The sequence below is a fragment of the Apium graveolens genome, chromosome 4, assembly GCF_009905375.1.
Source record: "Apium graveolens cultivar Ventura chromosome 4, ASM990537v1, whole genome shotgun sequence".
Taxonomy (NCBI): Eukaryota; Viridiplantae; Streptophyta; class Magnoliopsida; order Apiales; family Apiaceae; genus Apium; species Apium graveolens.
The window spans coordinates 7233355-7260998 of record NC_133650.1 but is presented as its reverse complement, the minus strand read 5'-3'; the positions used below and the strand labels follow the sequence as shown (position 1 = coordinate 7260998).

The following is a 27644-nucleotide window of genomic DNA, read 5'->3' as shown; positions in this document are numbered from 1 at the left end:
TACCAAGTACTTCCTCCGTTTTCTATATGACGTTTGACTTTTATGCACACACTTCTAAGTTCTTTGACCACATACTTAGAATAATAATTAATTTTTTTTTTGTGAATAGAAATATATAACTAAAACTTTAATTTATAAAAAGAAAATTTCAAAAATCATTATTTTATATATGCGGTCAAAGTACTTAAAATTATGTGCAAAAAAGTCAAACGACATTTAAAAAAAACAGAGGGATTAATTCCGAACCATGCACAGAACAGGAATTATCAACTATACAGGAATTCAGACTAGGCATACCAATTAATTCTTAAAAGATGGTATAAAATTGTTCAACCCATGTCTCTTTCTTTGATACATGTTGGATGGTAGAGTCAAAAACAACTAAATTATAAAACTGAGTATTGTATATGATACAAGTGAAACTGACTTGGGTAAATGATACAATAATTTACAAGCTAATTAACATACTGCTTCTCAAGGAGGCTCTCACAGAATGCCAGGTCGAACCTTTCTTCTGGAGGATCCCCAATGCAATCGAAAACTGCATCCGCATTTAAAAAGTCCTCGTCTGCTGTGTAACTGCAACCAAAGAATAACACTTATACAGTAATCACAAAGTTTACGTACAAGTTTACAAGCCAAAAATTCATACACCAGTGCCAACATGGTGCGAGTATTAATAATTTCACTGCAGAAGGGATACATTGGTGAAAAGTTTCAAAAAACATTTTAATGCACCAATATACTAACTCACAGAGCTTTTGAACAAATTATGCATTGTTCCAAACAGAAGGATATCCGGTGATAATTTTCAAAAACTCATCGATGTGCTTTATGCATTGCTTTTGAAAATGAATTGACCCAGTATTTAGGCTAAACAATAACAATTATGTACACTTCCAGGCATGCAGACATTTTATAAGAGAAAATCGCTGGATTAGTAATTGTACAATTAAGCAGCAGGCTGCAATTCTTTTCATTTAAAGATGTAAGACATTGATTTATGGTACTCCTTTTATGAGAAAATGTATATCCAAGATCCCTGGAATATAAGTCAAGTCTCTGCAAAGTAGATATTTGAATAAAGCCTAGCAAGTTAAACTTGGCTTTACATAGATACTCAGGTTAAACTCACCCACTCTTTGTTACAAAATTATTCCAGAAAATTTATATAAAAAGAGCACTCACCCGCTCTTTGTTACAATACACTTCATTCCAGCGGCTTTGGCAGCTGCAAGACCAATGGCACTATCTTCAACAACAACACAGCTGAAAATTTGTGAAAAACAATATTAGTAGATATATCTTTGACATATACACACACTCAAGAACAGGATTCAAGAACTGTGTGTATCGGAACGAATATAGAAATATTTTTTACGCAAGCAACCAGTGGCTTATAAAATTATATTTAAACCACGTTTGAAACCACTTTTGGCTTTTAAGTTTAACATCGAGAGTTGGCGGTTCAAGCCACAGCATCCAAACTTCATATGTACATCATCAATCACTAAACCTAAGTCTAATGTACAATATTTGGTGCATTAATGAGTACCTTGATGGTTCAACCTCAAGAGTGCTGGCTGCTAAGATGTAAATAGCCTGACAGAAAAAATAGAACAGGTTTAAACATTCCACAATATGTTTATGTTTACAGTTTAAGATGAGTTGGAGATGACATATTTAGTTTAAATAATTACTAATGACGAGTCTAGTTGCCATTTTTAGGACAATTTTAGCCTAACAAAAGAAAGGGAATTATTTTGATTATTATGTTCCAAAACATTTATATTGAGGATGAATACACATTGTATGTTATTGCAAATAACGAGATGATGCAAGTAACTGTGAAAATCAGTGCCTATTCTATTCATATAAACGATCTACAAAGGTAAGGAGTATACTGGATCAGGCTTTTTACGAGGAACCACATCCCCAGCGAATATCTGGATTTTTTCCGCTCTCTCAGGCCCCAAGAGAAATGAAACTATAGCAGACACCTGTAAAAACCATATGATAATATAAGTCACACTCCACCTGAATGCAGATATATTATATTATTTTGATTAATAATAACTTTGGCAATTCAAGCAGATGACAATATGCACATTGTGTTCATATCATCATTATAGGTGATGGATATGGAGTACAAAGAACTTTTTAAATATTTTGTTGTGCCAGTGTAGTCAATAATAATATCAGTAAGGTACTGAAAAACAACAATTAAATATTACTTAGGTACAGTTTCGAGGATGGGTTCCAATAATGAAATCATGCCAATTCTTATATTCTGTTCAAGTATATTATCAGTGTATATGTACTTCCTTTAGAGAACTTCAAAACCTATTATACATCAAAAGTTAAGAACCTGATGAAGCATACCGCCTTCTCATTAGAAGTACTGCAAACAGCAACTTTTACTCCTTTCGCAAATGCCTGATCGATTAATCTGCACAATATACATTACGGCCAAATAAAGCTCTTCCCCAAGTTCATGTTTATGTTTAATTTAACATCCACTAAAAAACTGAATACTTAATGTTATCAGATGTAACCATCACTATGCTCGAATGCAGCTAACGTAACATCAAATTGCAGATAATCCAGTAGCTTACTTTGCAACACCAGGCCGAAGAGGGAGCAACTTCTTCTCAATGAGGACCATAAACAGCTCTGTCTTTCGCTTGTGAAGTGAAGCAATGAAATCCTTCCGTTCTTCTTCACTTTTTGGGGCCTTTTCTGGCCATGTTGTCTTATTAAAATATGCCGTCATCCTAAATTGTAAAACAGCCACTAACAAATCTAATTCAACAATCTCTCAGTAAACTCAAAACCAACAAAACCAAACAAATTACCAAAAATCATGCACACTAGAACAAGAGACTTTGTACCTTTCTTTACCACCGCCAATTTTGAGCAACTCTCCATACAAATCAACATCCCATGTAACGCCCAATTCCATCTGTTTAATCAAAAAAAATTCTAACATTACCCCTCCTAATGCACCTCATTTTTACAAACTAAAGAATAGCAGTCACAAACATCCAAGACAAATTTACAATTAAAAACTAAAATTATATTTACAACCACCAAAATCATGCTAAAACTCGATAAAAAACACAACAATCAAACTAAAACCTCAATCCTAATCAAATTATAACCCACAACAAGAAATTGAACAAACAAAAATATACACAGCTAGAAAACGAATGATCACCTCAGCAAAAGTATCATTAAAAGAAATGCGATGCCCGTCTTTTTCGGTATCGACAAGAACACCATCACAATCAAATAAAAGAGCTGCAGGAAGCACAGAAGCATCTGCAGCTGCAGCTAAGCACATTACTCCATTTCTCACACTACTCTTGTAAAAAATACATCTTTCACTACTTTTTAAACTTATTTTTCGAGTACCCTTTACAAAACAAGCACTTAAAATCTTGGTTTGAGCTTTGAATTTGCATAAAACATCACTACTTTTTGCGCGGGAAATCACAGTGAGTGATGAAGAACAAGGAGATATGATAAGTGAAGTCATTATGTGTGTGTGTGTTTTTTTTAAGGTTTAGAAGTTAATTTTGAGGTGCCATTTTGAAGTAAGATTGTGTGTTTGTGTGAGATTGATTATGTGTGTGTATAAAAATGTAAGAAAAATTAATGGCCTTTTGTATGATGAGATAGATAGAGAGACTTATCATTACACAAAGACAGCCACAACAGAACTTGTAAGGATTTATGATGTTTTCCGGGTCGGGTTGTCTGAATTTAGAAGGACTTTAAAAGAGGCCCGTTAAAAAGATCCAAATAAGTTGTAGTTATGGGCTTGTTTAGAACAGTTTTGAATTGGGCCAGAAAGCCCATTAAATAGTGGTTTTTTTTTACAAATATGTCTTATAGCTTGTTTTCTGGAAACGAACTAGAATCGAATTAAGTACCTGTGATGATAGAGATGTTAATCATTTCAACATTCAATTCTCAGAAATGGTGGATTTATATAAAGTGAGGAAATAGTTATATTGCTCAGAAATGGTGGATTTATATAAAGTGAGGAAATAGTTATATTGGCATGTAAATTTTCAATTTTGATTTTGTTTGGAGAGACCAAAGAGCTATATATGAGGAAAATTCTACGGAGTTGACCTTTTAATTGAAGTTTTTGTAGTTCATCTATATTCTGCAAATAAAGTATATTCTAAAATATGTTATCTTGCAAAACATGTTTCACAAATATCATTACTTTAATAAAATCATGCAAATCTCATATATTTACAAGTATAATATGTATGTTCTGCAACATGAAATGTTCTCCAAATTAAGCATGTTTTGTAGAATAATATATTTTGCAACGTTCTACTTGTAAAATATATGCAATTTGCAAGATTTTCAATAAAATTGTGATATTTGTAGAATATCATTCGAAAAATAATACGTTTTACAACAATTTAAGCTATATTTTACTTGCAGAACATATATGAACTCTAAGGACTCCAATGAAATCGGAGACTTCATAAAACCTAACCCATATATATATATATATTTTAAATATCAAGCAAATTTACATCTTTATTCATAAATCAAAAGTAACAAATAAAGTATTTATATTTGGAAATAAAAAGTTATACTGAAAATGCTATTTTTTTTAAAACTTTTCCCGAAACTAGCAGTGAATGCTTAGTTGTCATAATTTGATATGATATATTTTATCAAAATGACAAGAGTCTGTATGTATAAATATACGTCTCACAAATTAAAATATGACAGTTGTCATTCGAGAATAATTTAAAGGTCTTAAATATTATTCTTAAAATAATGCATTTCAAATGATATAATCGAAATGGTATATTAACTTCTCAAACTTAAGATTTGAACTTTTTTAGTTAACAATAGTCAAATAGAAAATACAATAAAATACAATAAGATAAATCTGCAAAACCGTTAACAATAGTCAATAGTGCCCGTTTGGGAAATCTTAAAATAAGTAACTTATGACTTAAAATGATTAAGTGCGAAATAAGTGATAAGTTGATAAATACTTATAAGTTCTATAAGTGTTTGGATAAATTTACTTATAAGTCAGAATTTTTTTTACTTAAATGAATTAAAACAAATAATTATTAAATATAATTATCTTAGTTCATGAATCTTAAATTAGAAAATATTTAAAAATTTATATTTTAAAATCAAAACTTTAGAAAAAAGTGAAAAAATGAAAATAAGTTGGAAAAAAGTATGTCACTGCCAACTTTCAACTTATCAGCTTATAAGTTGTAAATTCAGCTTATAAGTTGGGTCGACAAACACTCGTCGATAAGCTGTTAAGGGCTTATAAGCCATAAGTGGTTTATAAGTAGCGTGCCAAACGGGCCCTCTTGAATAAACAGTGCAAAATTTCTAAAGAACAGATGCTATATCCGTTAAAACACACACAACTTTCCAACTGTCAGTGCACACTATTCATTACTATCCTCATCCTCAGACATACAAAACTTACCAAAAACTCCTTGCTCTATAAATCGATTGTCTCCGTCGAGTCGAAAATCAGAGATCAACCGAAGATTTAAGCGAATATTTGACCGAATATCCAGATAACAAAAATATATACTTGAAGAATTGATCGATTACGAAGATTATAATCTGAAATAACTAAATATAACCCGATTTCCGAATTTTACGACTGTCGAAAACTTTAGGGCAAAACCGGAACCAAAAACTGCAAACCCACGAAACGCATGCCTCACAAAATTTTCTCCAAGCCCACTGAAACAAACTCACTCCTCTGCCCCCAAGAACACCTCAATTCCTCTGTCTAAAATTAACAAAAACAGGGCCATCTCAAAATTATAATACTCTCTCGCCCCCTGTTTATAAACAACTACATTTTATATCCCATCTCTCTCTCTCTCTCTCTCTCTCTCATCTCTGTCTCAAAACTCTCTCTCCCATCTCTCTCTCTCTCTCTCCCATCTCTCTCTCCCATCTCTCTCTCTCTCAAAACCCCCAAACAATGTCACTCTAATTAACCCTCAAACAGATCTCACACATATGTGATCTTTTTAGCAATGGCATCATCAGCAAGAGTGAGAAAAGCAGAGACAAAGACACACAAGAATTCAATAGAGGTATTTTCTTGGTTAAAAACCCTACCTTTAGCTCCTGAATATCATCCAACCCTAATTGAGTTTCAAGATCCAATTGCTTATATTCATAAGATTGAGAAACAAGCTTCTAAATATGGTATATGCAAAATTATTCCCCCTGTTTCACAGCCCTCTAAGAAAGATACAATTTTTAATCTAAATAATAGTCTTTTAGCTAGGTCGAATAATTCGAATGCTACATTTACTACTAGACAACAACAGGTTGGGTTTTGTCCTAGGAAACATAGGCCTGTTAAGAAGCCTGTGTGGCAGAGTGGTGAGAGTTATACTGTTGAGGAATTCGAGGCGAAAGCTAAGAATTTTGAGAAAGGGTATTTGAAGAAAGTGTCTAAAAAGGCGTTATCGTCTTTGGAAATTGAGACATTGTATTGGAAGGCTACTTTGGATAAGCCCTTTTCGGTTGAGTATGCGAATGATATGCCTGGATCGGCTTTTGTGCCGTTGAGTGGGAAGAAGGGTGGGAGGGGGTCGGGTTCAGGGTCGGGTGAGGGTTTGACTGTGGGGGAAACTGCGTGGAATATGAGGGGAGTGTCGAGGTCGGATGGTTCGTTGTTGAAGTTTATGAAGGAGGAGATACCTGGTGTTACGTCGCCTATGATTTATTTGGCTATGTTGTTTAGTTGGTTTGCTTGGCATGTGGAAGATCATGATTTGCATAGCTTGAATTATATGCATATGGGAGCCGGGAAGACGTGGTACGGGGTGCCAAGGGAAGCTGCTGTTGCTTTTGAGGATGTGATTAAGGTGCATGGGTACGGAGGAGAGATTAATCCCATTGGTAAGTGTATAGACTTTTAAGTAAAGTTAAACTGCTGTTAAATTCTTCTGATTTGAGCTATTATTTTCTTATTCGTTGTAATGCGTGAATTGCCATAGTTTATTGTCTATGCTCTGCTGTCATTATATTCACCGCATTTCAGACTTGTTGAAATTAAAAGGCACTTGTTTATACAGTAAACACTCTATGATTAAGGCCACAGGGGTTCATATGATAAGCATCGGGAAAAGTGTTAATGGTAATATATTGGACTCTAGGCATGTAGTACTGACATATATCAGTTATCTTAGAATTGTACGGAGTCTTTGCTTGTAACTAAAATTTGATTTAAAATGTAGGCCTGGGCATTAGACGCAAGAGCTAATCTTTTAGGACGCTTGATTAGTCCTTGAAGCTTCACAGTCCGAGTCTTCTTGTTAACTTAGATAAATGTTGTACATTATCGCTAGATTGATTCCTGGTGCAACACATGTTAATTACTTGTGATATGATATACATCATTTCAGTTACTTTTGCTACTCTTGGTGAGAAGACCACCGTCATGTCTCCAGAAGTACTTGTAAATGCCGGGGTTCCATGTTGCAGGTAATATATCCATTCCCTTGACGTACTGCTTTTGTTTGTTCTTCACTAGCTTTCTGTTAAACTTGTTTTTTTCCTCAGAACAGAGCAGGTAAAATTTGCTTCTAAAAAATGTGAAGGATAAAGGAAAAACGAGACAATGAATTCCAAGACAGTTTCTTACCCAACATTTCATTTTGGAATGCATCTTGTGATATATATAGATATGTATATATATATAATATGTTCTTTGCAGGAGTGTAGTTCATTTTTATAGTGAATTCTTCTGACTTATGCACATCTTTATTTTACCTGTGAACTTTTTTTAATTAGATTGGTACAGAATGCTGGAGAATTTGTAGTAACTTTTCCAAGAGCTTATCACTCGGGATTTAGTCATGGTAAGACTTCTTTACACTTGAATCTACCTTATTATGTTATAAATATCTAGTGACAGTTGATTATGCTTCACAGGGTTCAATTGTGGAGAGGCTGCTAATATTGCTACTCCCGAATGGGTTATACTTGCTAGAGACGCTGCAATTCGTCGGGCTTCAATAAATTCTCCACCCATGGTCTCCCACTTCCAATTGCTATATGAACTTGCACTGTCATTATCTTCAAGGTGGTAATTATATTACTGTCTTGGGATTTAAATGTAGTACACTTTGTACATTATTATGCTTTGTCAAATTAGTCTAGTTTCAACTTCAATTTGTAGATTATATATCGGATATGAATTTATCTCCTTTAATAGGTGTTATTTATTTATTTTTACTTTTACATTGCCCATTATTCGTATTTCAGCCAATTGGGGTTTAAGTTTGAACATGAGTTATAATAATGGAGGTACAAAGTAACAAATAACAAAATGAGATTTTTGTACTTGAGCCATCTTTTTCTTCCAAAGGTTTTGTGTAATAACATGGATATAATTTAATTCGAAGAATTTTATTACTATGGACCCTTATATTAGTTGAGCAAGGAAAGGTTTAGCCATCTAACATAGTAATATGTCAGCTAATGTCAACTATTGTCAAGTCTGCATATGCATCTTTTCATGTCTTTCCAGCATTTCTTTTTTGCTAAAAATGTCATACCAGCTGCCAAGTTTTACCTTGATATTTCTTCTTCCCAGAGTACCCATGACCACAGTTCCTGAGCCACGGAGTTCTAGATTAAAGGACAAGAAGAAGGGTGAAGGGGAAACCTTGGTGAAGGAGTTATTTCTGCAGGATGTAATACAGAACATTGAGCTGCTAAATACTCTTGGGAAAGGATCTCCAATTGTACTTCTTCCTCGAGATTCCATAAACAATTCCATTCAAACTAAATCACGTACTGGATATCTATTCAAAGCCAATTCGGATATGTCCTTGGGGTTATGTAGTGGTAGTACAAATGGTAAGTTGAAGATTCTTAATGACGTAAAGCTAGACAGAAAGATGCGGTCCAAGGGGCCTTATTCAATGAAAGGCAAGTTCCCTAAATCGAGTGGTGGCAGTAGGCTTCCTTTGTTTGGTGGAAGCAACGGTGAATCATGTGCATCACCATATGAGAATGAGAAAACAGACACTGAAGGTGAAAGACGTGCTCAATGTGACCAACTGCCAAACAAAGGACTCTTCTCTTGTGTCACTTGTGGAATTTTATGCTTTGCCTGTGTTGCAATTGTAAAACCTACAGAAGTGGCTGCTCGTTACCTCATGTCAGCTAATTGTAGCAATTTTACTGAGTGGGACAATGGCTCTAAAGTAAATAGTGAGTGCCTAACGCTTTCCGGTGGTAATGCAGAAACTGCTGAACTGAGTACTGGTTTAGGTAATAACTTCTTACAATTTATTCCGACTCATATACAAATAACTTGATCTTACACTAGTATTATGCCTTTTTTATGTATTTTTATTATCAAACACTTGTACAAGTTTATGGCCTGTAATATTCCGTTTGCATCCAGTACAATTCCAATAAATCATTGATACTTTTGTGGTTTTTATTTCAGAACACCTTGACACTGTGTTTGGGAACATGTTATTCATTTCAAATGACATGGATTATCATTTCAAATTCTCATATTTATACTAATATCTATTTTAATGTGTTGGATTTCAAATGAAATCCATATTATTTTGATTATCCAAACATGTCATTGACCAAATTCATTATCTCAAATGAATTCCAAGTTCCCAAACAGGTCATGATGGTTTTCCACATGCAATCTAACTTGTGTATATTTTTATGTCCACCTCTATGTGGACTGGCGTGGAATTTTTAACATATAGTATTCAATCAGGATATTTTCTATAAATAAAAGAAGACTGATACTCTTGATCTAGCAATATGGATACATGAAACAGATTCCTTTTGTCTATATTTTAGGCAATCTTTAGTTTATCCAGTTATGATTAATGGATTTGACCTTCAATCATTTTGTACACAGGATGGATGACAAAGAAAACTCGTAATAGTTTGGTTGAAGTACCTAGAGAATCTGTTGAACAAGGTTATACAGAATCAACTGATGCAAGAAGACTAATGAATTCCTATGCTCAAACACACATTGACAATTCTTCCTTGGGTCTTTTAGCTTTAACATATGGCGATTCTTCTGATTCTGAAGAAGATCAAAGTGAAGCTTCTCCGAATGCCAAGAAAACTGATACCAGTAACTTTTCTGCTGTAACTAGATTTGATAGTGATGATAGTGAATCACCATCTCGTAATCATTGTAGTGAATCAAGTGGTCAGATTATTTCTTACCCATTGCGTTCTTGTGAGGAAGGAGATCCCATTCAAATTATTGATCCTTACGAGGAGCATGGGCTTGCAAGAGCTGATCTTGAAGATGGATACGACCAAACTACTGATTGCTCTTTTGAGTTTCAAACCAAGAGTACTTCATTAATGGCAGACAGTTTGAAAGGCAGGTCCTTCCACTCTGCACATACTCCTGAACGATCTGTTGGTAGTGCTTCACGACCAATTGACAACAGAACTATGTCATTTGCTTCAAGAGCTGATGAGGACTCTTCTAGATTGCATATCTTCTGTCTTCAGCATGCTGTGGAAGTCGAGCAACAGCTGCGTTCAGTTGGCGGAGCGCATTTGTTGCTCCTTTGTCATCCAGGTGCGTGACTAAGAAGCCTGTCAGCAGCAACTATCATACTGTAAACATGTATAACTTGTCCAATGGTTTTCCCATTCTTCCTCCACTCTATTACATTATAATAAAATGAAACTTTCCTTATGCTTAGTCCCCTAGCATTTATAAATAAGTAATTTTTATTTAGGGAAGCAAATCAGATAAGCATTACTGTTCAGGATAGGGCATAATCATTTGCAGGAAGCAAAATTTCAGTCTTATTGTGTCTTGTAGTAATTTGCTCTTGGCAGCAATAAATTTATTTTAAAATTATTGAATAGGGCACTCATATTAATCTTTTGACTGGAGTTCAAACCACTGATCATCACCCCATGGTATACATTTAAGCCCTTATGCAAGCACAAAAGCTAGTTAATAGGAAATCATTAACTAATTCACTTTTGAGAGGTATATTAATTTAGTTAGCTTACTTTGCAAAATAGATTACAGTGGTGTTACTACTGCTATTTTTTTTCTTAATTTATTTATTAATGCACTGGGTAAAACATGTGCAGATTATCCCAAGTTCCAGGCTGAAGCAAAACTGATGGCAGATGAACTGGGATCAGATCATATTTGTAGTGACATCACATTCAGAGCGGCCACTGAAGATGACAAGGAAAAGGTAAAGTCAGCTCTACATAGCGAGGAGTCTATTCATGGGAATGGAGACTGGGCTGTGAAATTGGAGATGAATCTCTATTACAGTGCCAACCTGAGCCGTTCTCCTCTTTACAGTCAGCAGATGCCATACAATTCAGTTATATATAGTGCATTTGGGTGCAGTTCATCAGATAAGGATCCAGAAGAAACGAAGGTATACGGGAAAGGGTCAGGCAGACAAAAAAAGATTGTTGTTGCTGGGAAGTGGTGTGGGAAAGTATGGATGTCAAATCAAGTTCATTCTTTGCTAGCTGGAAGAAATGATGAACAAGAAAAGGAGAGAAGCTTTTTGGATTTACCAGCACCTGAGAATCCAAAGTCTAGTGTGAAGCTTGAGAAACCATCAAAAAACAACAAAATGGACGTAGCCTCTGTAAGTAGCAGGGTTGAGAGAAAGAGAAAGAGTAACACTGAAATTAGGTCAGCCTCAAGAGCCAAGTCTATTAAAATAGAAGAAGCAGCCAAAGTTCTAGATGATGCATCTGACAAGAAAGTCATTCAACAATATAAGAGAAATTTCAGAAATAAAAGAAAGAAGGAAATGAAAGAGACTCCTCATCCCATGGATAGCCATGACCAGGGTGACCAGGAAACTAAACAATCCACCTCGCATATCGAAGATGTGCTGGAAGGGGGACCTAGCACAAGATTAAGGAAAAGGACCTCACAGCCACCTACGGAGAGTAGAGAAAAAATAGTTGGAGTTAAATCTGTCACGAAGAAGCGAATGAGCAATACCAAAGGAACCTCAAAGCCGCCTACAGAGAACAGAATCAAAGTAGTTGTAGGAAAATCTGTCAAAAAGAAGCGAACGAGCAATACAGAAGGAATCTCCAAGCCACCTACAGACAACAGAGCCAAACTAGTTGAACCAAAATCTGTCACGAAGAAGCACACCAGCATTGCGGAAGGAACCTCAAAGCCACCTACAGAGAACAGAGCCAAAGTAGTTGAAGCAAAATCTATCACAAAGAAGCACAGCAATGCTGAAGGTACCTCAAAGCCACCTACAGAGAATAGAGCTAAAGTAGTTGAATCAAAATCTATCACAAAGAAGCACACCAGCAATGCGGAAGGAACCTCAAAGCCACCTACAGAGAATAGAGCCAAAGTAGTTGAAGCCAAATCTGTCACAAAAAAGCAAACGAGCAATACAGAAGGAAAGAAAGTACAAAAAATTAAAACTTCAGCTGCCAATAGCAACAAGAACAGAGGCAATAGCAACAAGAGCACAGGCAGTAGCAACAAGAACACAAGCAGTAGCAACAAGAACACAAGTGACGAGGAAGCAGAGTATGCATGTGAGATTGATGGGTGCACCATGAGTTTTAGCTCCAAGCAAGAATTAATGCAGCATAAACGAAACATCTGCCCCGTAAAAGGATGCGGGAAGAAGTTCTTTTCACACAAGTATCTGGTGCAGCATAGGCGAGTCCACATAGATGACCGCCCTCTTAAATGTCCCTGGAAAGGCTGCAAAATGACATTCAAATGGGCTTGGGCGCGAACAGAACACATCAGAGTTCATACCGGTGTTCGGCCATATATCTGCAGCGAGGATGGGTGCGGTCAAACGTTCAGGTTTGTGTCAGATTTCAGTCGTCACAAGCGAAAGACTGGACACTCAACAAAGAAGGCAAACAAGTAAATTTAAAGGAGATGTTTAGTTGACATAGCTGCTAATTTTAAGATCCCCTTTGTTATTTATTTTCGGAGTAGAGTTGATTATGTTTTCCTCTAGGCCTTCATTGGGCACATTTTATCATCAAACAAAGAAATGTTAAGACAGAGTTATCAGCACAAGGGATTTTTTAAGAATTTCGTGTTGTATTGAATCAGGGTAGTGTTCTTTTAGCACAATTTGAGTGAAAATAACACACCTATGAAAAGTTGGATTATTTGGTGTTAGCTATTCATTTGAGATGTGTTTAGTCGCAGGGTTCTTTTTTTTTCCCTACAATTTTTTTATATTCCCGTTGATATATAATTATAATCGGTTTTTTTAGGAAGATGATATGTGCCCACACTCAATCTATTGCTCCATACCCATACTTAATTAAGGGACAAAAATACCCCTATTTCTAATTAATATTTAGGTTTTGAATATTCTTACTTTTCAAGTTTTAATTAGCAAAAAAGTACTTTCAAATTTTCTTTTATAACTTTTTATTATATATCTAGAATATAATATAATGAAATTTATTCATTAGTTCTTATGCATGGATTTTAGAATATTATTTTTATTTCTGTTAAATAAATAAAGACTTACGACGATATTTACTGAATATTTTTTCAAAAAATGAGCTTTAATTTTTTTTTTGAATAAAGGAAAACTTTCATTAAATCAAATATCCAACATAAGAGTCTTCGACACAAAACCCAGAGGAGAAGATAAATCAATGAAACTATTTCGCGCACAAGGGAGCCTAGCTAACAAATGAGCAACCCTATTTGCATGTTTCTTAACAAAACCCAACGATATCGAAACTTGTCTATCAAGGAGAAAACGCCATTGTTCTATCAAAGCCGATACTTCCGGCCGATTCAGCACCACACCTTTGATTTCCTGCACACTCAGAAGGGAGTCACTATTCTACAAAAGTGACCTGCAACCTTAAATATATATATATATATATATTATGCGATGTAAAAGAAAGAAACAGAAGCTCTGGAACTGGTTGGTTTTTATTCAGAAGAGCATAAGCAATATATAAGTACATGAAACAAAGGGAAGTGATTTGCAATCATACAGCTACACAGTGCAGACTAAGTCTTCCCTCCAGCTGTCTTATTTTCAAACAAATAAACATGATAAATTAAGAAACTTGTTTAGATTAAATCCAACAAAATCCCCCTTAATCTAAACCAGTTTGCTCAGGTCTTTAACTCCTAGCAGTCGCCTCATTCTTTCAAATTTGGCAATAGGTAACGCCTTCGTAAGTGAGTCTGCACGCTGCTCGTCAGTTCTTATGTGCTTTATAATGATTTCAGCAAGCTGCACACACTCCCTGATAAAGTGATAACGTATGTCGATATGTTAAGACCTTCCATGAAATACTGGGTTTTTTGCTAAGTCAATTGCTGACTTGTTATCAATGTATAGAAAACAGGTCCAACATAACAATTAGTTATTTCTCCAAGTAGTTTCCGTAGCCATATTCCTTGACATGCTGCTGCCGTTACCGCCATAAACTCAGCCTCGCACGGGGACAAAGCAACACATTTTTACTTTTGGGAGACCTATGTTATCACACTTTCATTTAAATAAAATACCACCCCCTAGTGCTTTTTCTGTCATCCACATGTCCGACCAGATCACTATCGGAATACCCAGTTAACAAATTATTTCTTCTTTCTTGTGAGTAAATCAGTCCAAAGCTTAACATACCTTTAATGTATCACAAGATCCTTTTGACAGCTGTTAAATGCATTACAATAGGTCTGTCCATAAATCGACTCACTATGCCAACCAGAAAAGCTATATCCGGTCGAGTATGGACTAAATAGCGGATTCCTCCAACCAGACTTTTATACTCGGTAGAATTCACTACAATTCCTCCTTCATCCTTCGTAATCATCAGTTTGGGTTCCATCGGAAATTATACTGGGTTGCACTCTTGCATACCAACCCTTTCTAGTAGTTTTTCCGCATATGCAGTCTGTCAAAGTTCGATGCAATCACCCCCTTGCTTCACTTCTATTCCCAGGTAGTAGGCCAGTAAACCAAGATCACTCAAATCGAAGTGCTGCTTCATTTGATTTTTGAATCCGTTTACGAGTGTTGTGCTGGTTCCGGTAATTAACAGATCGTCTACGTAGACTGCAACTATCAGAGTGTCATTTCCCTCACGCTTGGTGTACACTGCGTGTTCGTATGGGCAACGAGACAAACCCATGCCCTCAAGACACTTGTTTAACTTCGAATACCAGGCCCGTGGAGCCTAAGTTCCCCGTTGACGAAAGCTGATTTCACATCTAGATGATGAATTTGCCACCCATTATTAGCAGCCAAAGCTAAGAGCAGGCGCACTGTTTCAAGTCGAGTTACTGGGGCGAAAATCTCATCAAAGTCAACTCCTTGTTCTTGGACGTAACCCTTTGCCACAATTCGTGCCTTATATTTGATTATTTCTCCTTTTGTATCCCGTTTCAGCTTGAAGATCCACTTTAGATCAATAGATTTCTGACCCAGAGGTAATTCTGTTAGAACCCATGTTTCATTTTTTTCAATTACTTCCATTTCTTTCTCCATTGCAATTCTCCATTCTCTTTTCTTTGAGGCCTGATTGTAACTGCTCGGTTCGTCCACTCCCATTAACATCAGATCGTCTATCAATTCCATCTCCTCCGTATCCTCATAGATGTCACTAAGAGGTCTGACTTTCCGTGGTTCAGTGCTGCCTTCAGAAGAGTTCTCATAGCCAATGGCGCTATCATCTGTACTTGCGTGCTCGGCTCCTGACTGTGCATATCCCATTTCAGAAGATTCTGAATTGTATCCACCTGTATGATTGTTAACTGGGGTGTCAAACCCAATATCAGTTCCGTCTTCGAATTCATTGTCGTGAGCCGACACTGGTTCTTTCGGGAATACAGTAAAATAATTTTGCTGCATCGACTCCTCCTTTTCATGCTGAGTCCAGGGCCATTTCTGATTTTCGGCGAACACCACATCACGACTAACATGGACCCTTTTTGTTACAGGGTCGTATAACCTATACCCCTTCACACCTGGTTCCTTGCCAAGGTTTATAACTGCCCTGCTGCGATCATCCAACTTACTGACTTGAACACTGGGAATATTCATATACGACACGCATCCAAAGACTCGTATGTGGCTGAGGTCTGGTTTTTCACCTGTCAAGGCTTCGTACGGTGTTTGATCAGAGAGAGCACGAGCGGGCAGGCGATTAAGGACATAAACAGAGTGCCTGATTGCCTCCCCCCACAAGAACGATGGCAATTCCATTCTTTTCAAAAAGCTTCTTGCCATGGCGACCACTGTACGATTTCGCCGTTCCACCACACCATTTTGTTGGGGCGACCACTGTTCCAACTTACTCAACCCAAAATAATATGGGCTCAGTTCACCCGATTTTTCAGGCTAGGATTAATGTTTGATTATCCAAAACTTTTTGTTTATATAATTATAATCCGTTTTTCCAAAGTGTGCTGTGCCTCATGTGCACACACATCAACCGTTGACATATTTTGATTAATTTTATTCCTATTTATAATAACTAGCGTGGAAGCGCACTGTCCTGTATATATACGGAAATAATTTCACGAATAAATATATATATATATACTAAATTAATTTTATAATTAAAAAATAGGAAAATGTTTTTTTGTTTTATCTTATATTATATATTAATTTTGTAATATCACATATGTTTTTCATGAATCAAATTTTATTTTGGTTAGATTTTTTTTAAAAATTTAAATAAATATTAATACCACAAAAAAATACAATAAAATTCAAATTTGGTAAAAATTTATTTTAAATTCAAATGACTTTAAATCAGCTCTATTAAATTAAACAATTGAGTACGTATAAATTATTATTAAAATATAATAGTCATGTTTGACATGGGCGCACGTAAACTCTTGTGATTTTAATATAATTATAGTACATTTGTAAAACTAGGGACTTTTGCCCGCGCTACGCAAACTTGTTATCCGATAATTTTTTACACGTAAACTGTTATATAAATGAAATCAATTGGTATATCGTATTCTGAGATGGTGAACTCTTAATTATATTTACGAACATAAAAAATATATTAAACATGGAACAAAAAACATAATCATCAATTTCAAAGAAACTAAGGAACCTATTCCTTGATTAAAAAATCTCAAATAAATGTGAGGATTATTCGGAATTTTAATAGAAAACTACAAGAACCTATTGTTTCATTTAATTCTAAAATCAATGCGAGGATTATCTTTGGCACTAAGATTTCTGCAAATGATGATTATAAGAACTCCAATATTGCATAATGTCAATGCCTAAATTGTACCATTATGACAGACAAAATGTTGATGATCAAGTTGAGGCTTAATAAAGTGATACTATAATAAGGAGTTGACTAATGAAAAGATACAACATGAAGGTTAAACTATCATGAATTAGTGCTTAAAGGAATGGTCAGTATAATCAAAGAGAGGCCGCTTCATCAGCAAAAAATCAAGAAAGCTAGATCGGTACCAATATCAGTCCAATACTCAGACTTCCATGATTTTGATAAGGATATATCAGAAGAGTTCATCCAACCAAAGCAGATGTATGGGCATTGTATGATGAAGAAGATGGGATGCCTCGATTGTACTGTTTAGTCAGAGAAGTCATATCGATGGAACCATCCAAGGTCCAATTCAGCTACTTGAGCTCCAAAACTAATACTGAATTTGGATTAGTGATTTGGCTGGATTCAGGGATATGTTAGGAGAAGCTTCCTGATCAAGTTAATATTTTTTCTCATCATTTGACTCCGGAGAAGGCTGGCAGCGGGGCATATGTTAGGATTTATCGAAAAAGGGGACATATGGCCGGTATATTGGAACTGGTCAACAAATTTGGACAATACAACTCCAGATGAGGTAAGACATAAGTATGAGATGGTGGAAGTTCTTTATGATTACTCTGAGGAGTTTGGAATAAAAAATATGTGGAACATGAGGCCTAAGATTACTAACTATATACTAAAGGAATGGTTGCTATAAAATCTATCATGCAAAGATATATAAGGACAATTGAACATTGACATGATTACGATTTTACAAACTATACATTGTAGTTAGTCTTCAAAATATTCTATATTTGCAAATTTAAGGAAGAGTGAGACGATATTAAATTATTTACGTCATGAATTCTCCTCATATGGTGCTACTAAGAAAGAATAAGGTGCTTCTAATATTGGAATACTTGTTTGTTAACTACTTCTCTTATCGTATATGATTAATTATAAAACTAACAACACATGTAAATTGAAATTCAATAAAGTCAGTTGTACATTGCTCCTACTATACACTACAAGAAAAAGATCAATATACATCATTTTCTGGCCGATGTCTATGTTAATTCGTAACCGATGTTGATGTCGGTGATGTCTATTCTAGACATCGTCCAAACACCGATATCTTTTACCCCATTAGACATCGATTTTGATAGACTGACTGATGTCCATGCATTCATTTTTTTACAAAAAAATTTTGAAATATAAAAGTTTCTAAACAAATTACAAGCATTATATGTCATTAAACATATCATACACTAGGTATTTATCCACATACACATCATATTTTTAGTTTAAAGTGATGTATAATATGCTGTTAGACATCGGTTTCTTGCGAGATATATGATGTCTATTTAGTTGTTAGACATCAGTTTTTAAACAATAAAAGTGATGCATATTTGTTTCTTAGACATCAGTTTTTAAACAATAAAAGTGATGCATATTTGTTTCTTAGACATCAATATTTAGAAAATAAAAGTGATGTATACTAAAGTTTTAGACATCAATTTTTCTATTGTAAAGGTGATGCATATTTATTTCTTAAAACATCAATGTTTAGAAAACAAAATCTGATATATTTGTTACTATTGGGTACAAATCAAATTAGAAATTGGAATATTAAGCACCACACCATTAACAAAATATATTCAACTATCATCAAATAAAATCATTTATCATTGTCAATATGCAATATACTTAAAAAGCAGAATGTCAAAAACATTTTAAATATATGCATCAATTGATATACTTTGTGCAAATTGGTGTGCTGTTTTATCTTCACTCGAAAATTACTTGTAGTTGGCAACCATTTGGCATGGACGGTAAAATGTAACCCTTTGGCTTCCATTTGTACTGTTGAAATTCTTGATCAGGCCTATAATTATGAAAATGATTAAATTTTCCATCAATAAATGAACAAGAACCAGGCTAAATATACAGTGTACAAATCATCTTTCACCAACTCTACATAAAAAAATCACAATTTATCAGCCATTACTAACCATCCTTTTTTTATGCATTTCTCAATATTCAATTTCTTATCTGCACCTGAAAAAGGCTCCTTCCTCTGTTCCTTTGTTTCTTTGACATAGAAGAAGTAAAATTTCTAACCATCGCTTTTTCTGCAATTCTTTTATCTCCATTACTACCAGCAAGTCCATCTGAATTGGCAGTTTGATTGACTTTTTTGGACTTGGCCTCAAATATTTGCACTGAGTGTGATTTAATGTACATAAATTAGTGTACATATTATTTATTGAGGTTATTCATAATGTCAATAATTGCATCCGAAAATTAAAAAAAAACTATGAAAAGAACACCTGACAAATAGTGAGAAAAGCTGTGCAAGAAGGCACAAGATAACAGAGAATAAAACATTATGCCAAGTTCTACTGAGTAGCAAATGACCAGATAAGCTCAAACCAGCACAAACGTCTGTACAAATGTCAAAAATTTCTGTTGAACACCATCTACATTAAAACACAGATAAGAATAGTAAAACACCATCTACATTAAAAAAATATACATTGGAAGTCAATGACATACCATAAATTCATCTAGACACAACAAATATATACAAGTGAACAGCTACCTAATAACTTATCATCTATAGACCCCGATAAAACTAAATATATCAAACAATCACGGTAGACTTGCTTCATGCAATGCATAGGCATAGACTCATATGTTTATATAAATACAAAGAACATGTGCAAAACTTAGTGAGCAGACCATAAATATGCCTGAATCCCGCATATGTAACTAAAAGAGCATATATATGTATTGAATAAAGTAAACCTTTTACAGAAAGAGAACTGTACTGGTGATCACAGGTATCCTGGTTGAGGGAGATTTGTCGAAGTGCAACATTCCCTCTGTTTATAACTAACACGGGTAGGACGCAGATATATCACGTCAAAATCAGCAGAGAACTTTGCATCTTCACTAGGCCCGTCCCTGTACCCAGCTACATTTGACTTCCGTGCAGCAATAGTAGTTACGCCTGCATCCAGATTTATGCTTTAACATTAACATTTCCCTTCAAAGGTAACTGGAAGGAGGAGTGATGCTTTATTTTTGTTCAAACACTATATTCACACAAAGTTACAACAATCAGGTCCATTTATAACCACCAATGTTTAAGAGATCCAATGACAGATGGTGTTCCTCTAGCACCTCAATTAAGTTCAGCTTACATCTACTTTCTAGAAACCATACGGTGTTCCTCTACACTTAGTTACCCAGACTCTTCATTTTGCATCGAGTACCCGTGTCGGACACTCGATACTCGGACATGGGTATGGACACTCAGACACTTATTTTAGGCCAAAAACATGTAAATTTTTCCGAATAGTGCCGAGTCCGACACTTGGATACGAACCCGTGTCCGACACCCATACCCGAGTCCGGGTAACATAGCCTCTACAACCTCTATAGTATCGGACATATTTTCTTATCTTAGGTTCTATCATAATTATTCACCACACAGCTTTACTTCTACGATTAATAGCCTATCACTAGATACCACCAAGATTCATAAAGAACATATACGTTAATGGATGTCAAAGCAAGATAAAAAAGATTATGATAATACAGTAGATCTGCAATAAAAGGAATGTCACCAGGAAAAGAAAAAAAGAGTGTAATAATCATTTATCTTCATTAGAAAGCAACAATGACAAACCTGCATATCCTATCTTTCTAATGGCAAGGTTGGCTGTATCACCTACATATACATTGCCTTTGTCATCCATGGTCACCCATATTTTTGTAATATATTATTTAAAATTATTGTCGTAGCCAGAGACTTTAGGGTGGTGTTTCTTGTGGTATTCAAGCCATTACTATAGCTCATCTCCAAGATGTATATATTTTAGCTTTTCTTAGTTCTGGAATAAATGCACAGGAAATATTCTGTACATGAGACCTTACTTGAGATTGAATGAGTGACCAAGTCCAGACCTAATACAATACTATAAAAATGTTCTTACCTGCAAGTAGTTGTGGAAAATCAACATAAATTCGTGAAAATGGATCCTCTTTTTCCTCCAATTTGAGGATCTGGTAGCCGCTTTAGAATTTCTAAAATATCATTCTCATACACGTAAGTGAAAGGTTTACTATTTCATATCAATTTCAAAGTATTTAAAAGGGGAATCATTAATAACAAATTTATTATCGCTGCTCAGAAAACAAATCCATCAACTATATATGATTGAGACCTTTCCCCGATGAGTATGATTATTGTGGCAGGAAACGTGATTATAACCACCACGTCCTGAAATTGGACTATATGTAAACTGATCTGTATATATAGTGGCAGGAATGATTGTAAACATACAAAATATGATTTACAACATCCCAGGGTAGTTTTAATGCCTCAGAATCAAAACTTATGAAAAATTTTACCTTCCTGATTTTTCAGAAGCTGTATACCTATCTAGATGACAAGCATCGGATGATTTGACAAGTTCATCATAAAGTCTTTGAAATGCATTCAAGGGTCCTATGAGACAAAGGTAACAAAAGGTACTTTATTAAAGAAAAATAATTAAAATATAATTTTCGGGAATGAGTTTAATTCATACATACCACCAATCTCCTTCCTGCAACAACTTCCACTTCTTGCAAATTAAACAAATCCCCAACCGAAAGTAAGAAAAAGTAAATAAAAAATTAGGGTTTTGAGTTTAAAAAATACCCAATTTAAAACTTAATCCAACTAGTAATTTAAATTAAAGATCAATTTTGTAGCTTACCTACGTAGAAATCCAAGCTTTGTGTCTTCGAAGAAATTGAATTGTGCTTCTAGTCGAACGAATCTGGTGAGTGAGAACGAACAAATCGAATATAGTTGACCTCCTTAAAGTAAATTAGTGGAAGTAGAGAGAGTGTAGGGGTGAGATTTAGGGGTTTTGGATAAGGGTGAAAAGGTGTCGAGAGATGAGTGAGTCATGAAGAGTGGAGGTGAGAGTTGATAGATTAGGGTTTTTGGTGAGAGAGTCCAGAGAAACAATTTAGTCAGACAGAAAGTTGAGAGAAAGTGAGATTTGAAAAAGATATGTCCTAAGTCCAATCATGTATGAGGATTTAGGAATAACTTTTATGTAATATGTTTTGATTTTATTGATATTAATAAAATACTTGTTTTGTTTTTATTGCGGGCTCTATCTATTTAAATGTTTAAATAAGATATACCATAGTTTAGAGTAAAGCTTTTTATGGATTGTGATGAGATCATAAAAATGAGACCTAAAAGATGATACCTCTAAACTTAAATAGTTCCTGGTCGTAGGATTACTAACTGGTAATTAATAATCCGCAAAGATCGGTACATACTATGCTTGCTTCATTATGAAGGATGTCTGTTCTCATAGACATTTGTGTGGTGACACTATAGCTAGTATGTAGGTGCTTATTATAGAATAAGTTCACTGAACATGACTCACACAGCTGAACAACTGATGGAGTTCACTCACGTGTCAGCAGTTGTTTACATAGTGATAGTTGTACAAGTATCCTTAGACTTGAGGTCATCATAGTCATCTTGTGTACACTGAACTATGCTTTAGTTTAGTTCTTAGTCTCAAGGGACAATTATAAGGGCTCTACCGGGTATAGGAATTTGTACACGAAGATAGTGTATGATTAATAAAGGATCTACCCCTTCCAGTGTAGGAAGAGAATGTTCAATGCCGATATATTTATGTTAGTTCAGGAATCTCTGGCCAGAGTGAATGAAATTAGAAAGGAGATTCTAAATTACATTAAATAGAACTAAGCATAGTGAATGGGAAAACAAGTGATTAAATAAGATAGGCTTGACACAAGTTTCATGTCTTGTATTTAATCGTGACATTGCAGGGTAGAAGGAATTAATTGTACGGTAACTACTCATTGAATATGTTCTTGGTATTCTAAGCAGTGAATTAGTATTATCCGGATAGTCGCGATATACTGAGAAGTATCCCTCACGATGTAGAATAAATATGATTAATTAATTAATCATATTTAATGAATTAGAGAATTTATATAAATAATGATAAAATAGTTTTATTATTATTTATTTCTACTACCGGCTTAATATTGAACCTACAGGGTCACACCATAAAAGAGAATGATTTAATGGCGGAGGAATTAATTAATAATGGCTGATAATTATTTATTTATGAAATAAATAATTAATTGGCAAATTTAATAATTGATTAAATGAGATTTAATTGATTATAAATTAATTAAGAAAAAATTCTTAATATTATTAATTAAGAATTTAATATTTGGAAATTAAATCAAGTGAGAGAATTATTTCTAAAGTGTTTAGAAAAATGATTAATAATTAAAAGGTGTTTTGATTATTAGTGAGAATAATAAAGGGTTAATAATAATAATATTTTATGGGAAAATTTTCAGCTGAAAATTTTGCCTATAAATATACTATTATAGACCCTATTTTTGTCTCAACCAAAAAGATTTATAAAACCCTAATTCTCTCCATCTCCTCCTCCTTCATTACATCGTTTTCTTGGTGGATACCGGTGGAGTGCTTCACACTTGAGGAGCATCTGCTAAGGATCTCCGTTCATCATTTTTGGATCGCCATTAAAGACCTCCATCTTTCCATTAACGTAAAGTTTCTTAAGGTAAACATACTGAACTACGAATTAAATATTATTTTTCGCATGGATCCTGCGGAGGGTTTCATTTTTTTTAAGATTTAAATTTACGTTTTCATTGCGTTTATGTGCTAAAAACTTTTCAAAGGCATCAGAGCTACTTGCGAAAAGTTTTTAATTCGTTTATGTGTTTAACTATTTTCGATATATGAGCATGTACGTGATTCGCTATGATTTGATGTTGATATATATGCTTATATATGTATGGTTTTGAATATATGATATTTATGTGAGTTGTATAATCATAAGATGATTATGTAATCTGTATATATACTGATATATACATGATTTATGTTTGTTCTAATTATGAGAATCATATTAGATACGAATTCTGAATTGGCTGCTGCAGATTTGCTGAAATCTGGGTCTGGTGTCCGATTTACGCAAACGAATACCCTATTCCATAGGTAAATGAGCGTCTGAACAAAACTGATAGATAAAGCTATCAACGACTCGTCTTTAAGGCGTTTGACGTCGTTTACTGCCCGTAAACAGTGATTCTTGTTTTTCTGATTTGATTTTGATTTTTCTGATTTTTGTCATATTTTCTTTTTATGATTAGATCATGGATAATATGATATGTTAAGATCAGATTATGTGTTTTAACATGCTTTTATGTGTTGTATGAGCATGGTGGATGGTTATGGCCTTTCGACCTTAGTGTAATGGTTTTGGTTTTGGTTTTAAATACGACTTGCATGTCGTCAATCTTTGTAATCATAAATCTCGAATGTAACTCGAGTTATTCTTGTAAGTTCATTAGATTAGTTTTACTTTCAATCATGTAATGTAATTGAAGACTCAAGAAGGCTATCCAATGGAGGTGATACAAAGAAGAAGACGAGGCATACAAGAAGTCTAAACAAAGAAGAAGACTTATGTAATAAGTAGTTATATTTATTTCCATCACCATATTAGATTGACCTTGATCTTTATCATGAGCTTGATAAAGATCACATAGGACGGGGCCATAACCAAACACATTTACTTTATTGCACTTTACATTTACTTGTTTATTTAATTTTATATATGAGATATATGCCTAAGTTTACCATGCGATGATAGATTTAGGTGAACTTAAATCAATATAAGGCGTGCTCTAGAAAATCTATAATAGGAATCGTTTCTTGCCTTAACAATAAATATTATGAATACGATCATGAGATTCTTGTATTTATGAAACACGTAATTGAATATGAATTTTCAATATTGAGAGAAAGGATGATTCTGTCAACAACATATTTCTATCTATAAGAAAGGGTTATTAAGTGACGCCTCTTGACAATGCTCCACCCGATCTGGGAATCATCTGATTATCGATTATTGATTTGAAATATTTAATTTAAAAGGAAGAATCTCTTTATAATATGATTATGATTGTAACGTAATATAATCCCTCTAAAATTAAATAATATCAAGTAGTAATTGGCCAATGACACAACGGGCTTGTGTTGGTCATAGCCTTCCAACATGGTAGAAAGTGGTTCTTATTTTTAAATATTTGTCGTTTCGTGCTACAAACGAGGGCTTTGATTTCGAAATAAGAAATACTTCTCTATTACATAGAGATGTGTACATTGAATTAGAATCTAAAGGTCGGTACGTGCTACAGCCATGGGCCGTTGGAGACTGATTCAATTGTACAAAATATTGGGTTAGACTTGACTTAGAATATTGAGTTTGTCGTGCCAGAGCCGTGACTCAATTATTCAAGAGGCTAAACTTATATTAGGGAATAACATAAGATGTAATTGATAAGAGTTGTCTGCCTATTGAACATCACATGACGTTTCGTGCCACAGCCGAGGTTGTGTGATGGAATGTAGGATCCCTATTGTCACTAGCATTATGAATGCTTAATTTTCACTTAGGGGTTGAAAAAATTAGATAAACTAGTGGGAGACACTTATGAATAAAGACCTGATTCATATAGTGTTTTGAAATGAAATTGAATATTTGCTAAGTGTTGTTATGTGTTTATCATTTACAGATTCGTCATATCTTCTGCACTATCACTCCGGAGCATACTAGATGCTCACAAGTTGACTGGTCCTAATTTAGCTGTTTGTTTTCACTGTAACAAGTTGGGGCACTGGAAGAGGAACTGCAAGGTTTACCTTGAAGAATTGAAGAAGAAGGGTAGTGAGACTACCGCTTCTGATTCAGGCATGTTCATGATCGAAGTTAATATGTCACTAGTTCAAATTTCTACTTGGGTATTAGATACCGCCTGTGGTTCTCATATTTGCAATTCGTTGCAAGGACTAAAGGGAAGTAGGACTCTTGAAAAAGATGAGGTGATTCTACGTATGGGCAATGGAGCAAGGGTTGTGGCCATATCTGTAGGATCATTTAGTTTACATATGCCTACGGGCAAGACTATTATTTTGAATAATTGTTATTACGTTCCCTCTATTGTGAGGATTATTTTTTCTATTCCTATATTGGATGTGGATGATTTTTCATTTATTATTAAGAATAATGAATGTTCTATCCTTAGAGATAATGTTCTTTTTGGACGTGGCATTTTAAATAATGGTCTGTATGTATGTGACGTAGAGCATGATTTACTTCAGATTGAACAAACTAATAAAAGAAAATAAGATGATGAAAATCTGACCTATTTATGGCACTATAGGCTAGGTCATATTAGTGAAAATAGACTGCGGACATTGCATAAGGAAGGGTTACTTGACCCCTTTGATTTTGAATCATATCCTACATGCGAGTATTGTCTATTGGGTAAAATGACCAAATCTCTATTTAGTGGACATGGAGAGGGGGCTGCAGATTTGCTAGGATTGGTACACACAGATGTATGTGGACCAATGTCTACGCAAGCCATGGGTGGATTTTCGTACTTCATTATTTTTATAGATGATAGATCTAGATTCTGATATGTGTATTTGATGAAACACAAGTCTGAAGCCTTTGAAAAGTTTAAAGAATATAAACATGAAGTGGAGAAACAAACCAAAAATAGTATTATAACTCTTCGATCAGATCGAGGTGGTGAATACTTGAATGGAGAGTTTCTAGATTATCTCAAAGAAAATGTTATAGTCTCCCAGTGGACTCCTCCATATACTCCACAGTTAAATGGGGTATCTGAAGGGAGAAATCGAACTTTGTTAGACATGGTTCGGTCCATGATGAGCTATGCGAATCTTCCAGTATTCCTATGGGGTTATGCATTGGAAATCTCAGCATATTTACTGAATAAGGTGCCTTCCAAATTTGTTCCTCAAACACCATATGAGATATGGAAAGAAAGGAAACCGAGTCTTAAACACGTTAAGATTTGGGGATGTCCAGCTTATGTCAAGAAAGTTGACCCAAATAAGCTGGAATCTCGATCCGTAAAATGTAATTTTGTGGGATATTCTAAAGAGACTTTGGGATATTACTTTTACACCGATCATCGGGTGTTTGTCTCCAGACATGCTACCTTCTTGGAAAAGGAGTTTATCCTTGAAGGAAATAGTGGGAGCAAAATTGAACTTGATGAAGTTCAGGATGCACAAACTACTACGGATAAAGTGGAAACACATGTTCAGACTGAACAACCTTCTGTGGAATAGCCCATTCGTAGGACAGGGAGAGTGTCTCGCCAACCTGAGAGGTATTATGGTCTTGTCATTGAGAATGACAATG

The 27644-nt window shown here is 34.7% G+C and overlaps 2 protein-coding genes across 2 annotated transcripts; one reads left to right on the top strand and one right to left on the bottom strand.

The window, feature by feature from the left end:
* Window positions 1–288: 288 nt before the first annotated feature.
* On the bottom strand, window positions 289–3694 carry LOC141717624 (CBBY-like protein). Its single transcript, XM_074519775.1, has 8 exons — window positions 3218–3694; window positions 2892–2962; window positions 2616–2774; window positions 2383–2449; window positions 1905–2000; window positions 1556–1602; window positions 1189–1269; window positions 289–579 (listed from the first exon to the last, which is right to left on the bottom strand). The coding sequence occupies exons 1-8, from the start codon at window positions 3536–3538 to the stop codon at window positions 456–458; spliced, it is 966 nt and encodes a 321-aa protein (XP_074375876.1). The 5' UTR covers window positions 3539–3694; the 3' UTR covers window positions 289–455.
* Window positions 3695–5675: 1981 nt separating this feature from the next.
* LOC141717623 (lysine-specific demethylase REF6) lies at window positions 5676–13233 on the top strand. Its single transcript, XM_074519774.1, has 7 exons — window positions 5676–6936; window positions 7443–7521; window positions 7831–7898; window positions 7972–8122; window positions 8636–9318; window positions 9938–10624; window positions 11155–13233. The coding sequence occupies exons 1-7, from the start codon at window positions 6060–6062 to the stop codon at window positions 12948–12950; spliced, it is 4341 nt and encodes a 1446-aa protein (XP_074375875.1). The 5' UTR covers window positions 5676–6059; the 3' UTR covers window positions 12951–13233.
* The last annotated feature ends 14411 nt before the right edge of the window (window positions 13234–27644 follow it).